A 2,260-nucleotide genomic window follows, 5' to 3' on the forward strand; every position below is an offset into this window, starting at 1 on the left:
AGTGCTGTGGTGTCATAGCTCACAGCAACCCCCAACTCAGGCTCAAGCAATTCTCTTACCTCAGTTTTTCTATTTTTAGTAGAGACAGAGTTTTGCATTTGCTCAGGCTGGTCTTGAACTCGTGAGCTCAAGCAATCCCTCTGCCTTAGCCTACAAGAGTGCTAGAATTATAGGTGTGAGCCTCTGGACTGGGCCACATCTGTTATTTTTTGCTGTTATTAGATAGACTCATGCCTTTAGGATTGACCTTATAGACCTCTTTTTAGCCTTGAATATCACTTATAACAGCTAGTCTCTAAAGTAACCATTAAAAGTAGAAAATCAACTCTGATATATGAAGTAGAACTCTTAGAAAGCTGGTTTCTAGATTGGACAGCTGGCTGAGTAAGGTTGAATAATGCAGAGAGGGTATTTATTTAAATAGTGTCTAAAAATTCTAAAATTTTTGTCAGTTTGACTTTGTGAAATTAGAGTTTTCTGCCTTACTACCTTAAATCTAAAAGTCAAGATAATAAGACATAAAGGTTATTGCCAAATTTTAATAATAGTCTTTATAGTAAGTCTTAATCTGGCTCTTTCAATATCAAATTTCATTTTATAACATATTAAAAGTTACATTATCTTTGAAAAATTGGATGTGATATCTGATTATTCTTGAAGTATAAGATTCTGCTTTAACTGAATTATTTACATTCCTGACAAGATAGCTGGTAATATCTATAAGAACTCTTGTAGCTTTTTAATCATTATTTAAGTAGGATGTGTGGAGAATTCTGTTTTGAGTTTGCTGTAAATATAAGGTCAAGAGTCTTTACCAACCACAACTTCTGGGTAATCTATGCATCAAGTATCTAAGTACGTTTCATGCTAGTTACTACTTATAATTGAGGTAGTATTAACTGCTCATTTACAGAACAGCTTCATGGATCACTAAACAATCTCTTTTTCCTTTGAACAGCTGGAATGTTCTGAAGAACTTGGTGATCTTGTGAAATCTGTGGACCCTACATTGGCACTTAGTGTGTATCTCAGGGCTAACGTCCCCAATAAAGTCATTCAGTGCTTTGCAGAAACAGGTCAAGTCCAGAAGATTGTTTTATATGCTAAAAAAGTGAGTTTAATGAAGCAAATCCATTAAAACATTGAAAGAGAAATTAGCCTGTATTTCATTACTTTAATAGTGAATTTCCTTGAATTTTGATTACTCGAAAAAGCATAAAAATGCTCTTAGCTCTCATATATTGGATTTATACTTAGAAAACAGTGGAGACATTTACTCTTCATGGCTGATCAGAATTTAAGATAGCGGGGGGGTATGCTTTTCGTGTTAGAACAAGCTTTCTGAAATGCTCATTTATTAAAAATGGATAAGCCAATTATAAAAATTTGTAACTGTTGTTCAAACATGTCATCATTAAAGGGTATGTAAACCAAGGTTTAATTGAGGATCTTAAATCAAAAATGAATTTGTGCTTTCACTGTTTGTTCTATATTTATAAGATTTCATTGTGGAAAATGTCCTTTAAATGCCATAACACCTTTGCCACACCTATGGTGCATCTTAGAAGGGTACGTGTGAAATTTACTAGGTATAGAATATAAATGTCTGAACACAAGAACTAAGAAAATGCCATGAAGGCTAGGTTAACCAGTTTAATGAAAACATTTCAAATTGTATATAAAACTAGCCCATTGTACCCCATGATTGCATTAATGTATACAGCTATGATTTATTTAAGAAAAATACAAAAATAAAAATAAATGCCATAACAATGAAACTTTGCAGCAGGGTTTAAGTTTTTGTTCATTTGTAGGTTGGATATACTCCAGACTGGATATTTCTGCTGAGAAATGTAATGCGTATCAGCCCAGATCAGGGACAGCAGTTTGCTCAAATGTTAGTTCAGGATGAAGAGCCTCTTGCTGATATCACACAGGTAATTGCATTAAAATGTATTCTGTAAATGTTAATTGAAGTGAAAAGTGTGAGGGATCTTGACTTTAAACAGCTTGGGAAAAGAATGGATTAAACTTTTAATTTATAGAAACTGCCTACCAGGATAAACCTCAAGTGTCTTATAAAAAAAGCAAGTTGCAGAAGAATGGACAGTATGATACCATCTGCATATAGTTTTAAAACATATGACATCTTATTTTGAGATGTATGTGTATAAAAATATGAATAATATGGCTCGGCGCCTGTGGCTCAAGCGGCTAAGGCGCCAGCCACATACACCTAAGGTGGCGGGTTCGAATCCCC

General features: G+C 34.1%; 1 protein-coding gene across 1 annotated transcript in view; it reads left to right on the forward strand.

Annotated features, from left to right (window-relative positions):
- CLTC (clathrin heavy chain) overlaps positions 1 to 2,260 on the forward strand; it is a 78,269-nt gene that overhangs the window by 44,770 nt on the left and 31,239 nt on the right. The window contains exons 9-10 of the mRNA XM_003795590.2: positions 959 to 1,111; positions 1,815 to 1,937. Coding sequence (XP_003795638.1) covers positions 959 to 1,111; positions 1,815 to 1,937 — 276 coding nt within the window. The remainder of the gene's footprint in view (positions 1 to 958; positions 1,112 to 1,814; positions 1,938 to 2,260) is intronic.

The sequence above is a fragment of the Otolemur garnettii genome, unplaced genomic scaffold (genome assembly GCF_000181295.1).
Source record: "Otolemur garnettii isolate 467f Iridium unplaced genomic scaffold, OtoGar3 scaffold00094, whole genome shotgun sequence".
Taxonomy (NCBI): domain Eukaryota; kingdom Metazoa; phylum Chordata; class Mammalia; order Primates; family Galagidae; genus Otolemur; species Otolemur garnettii.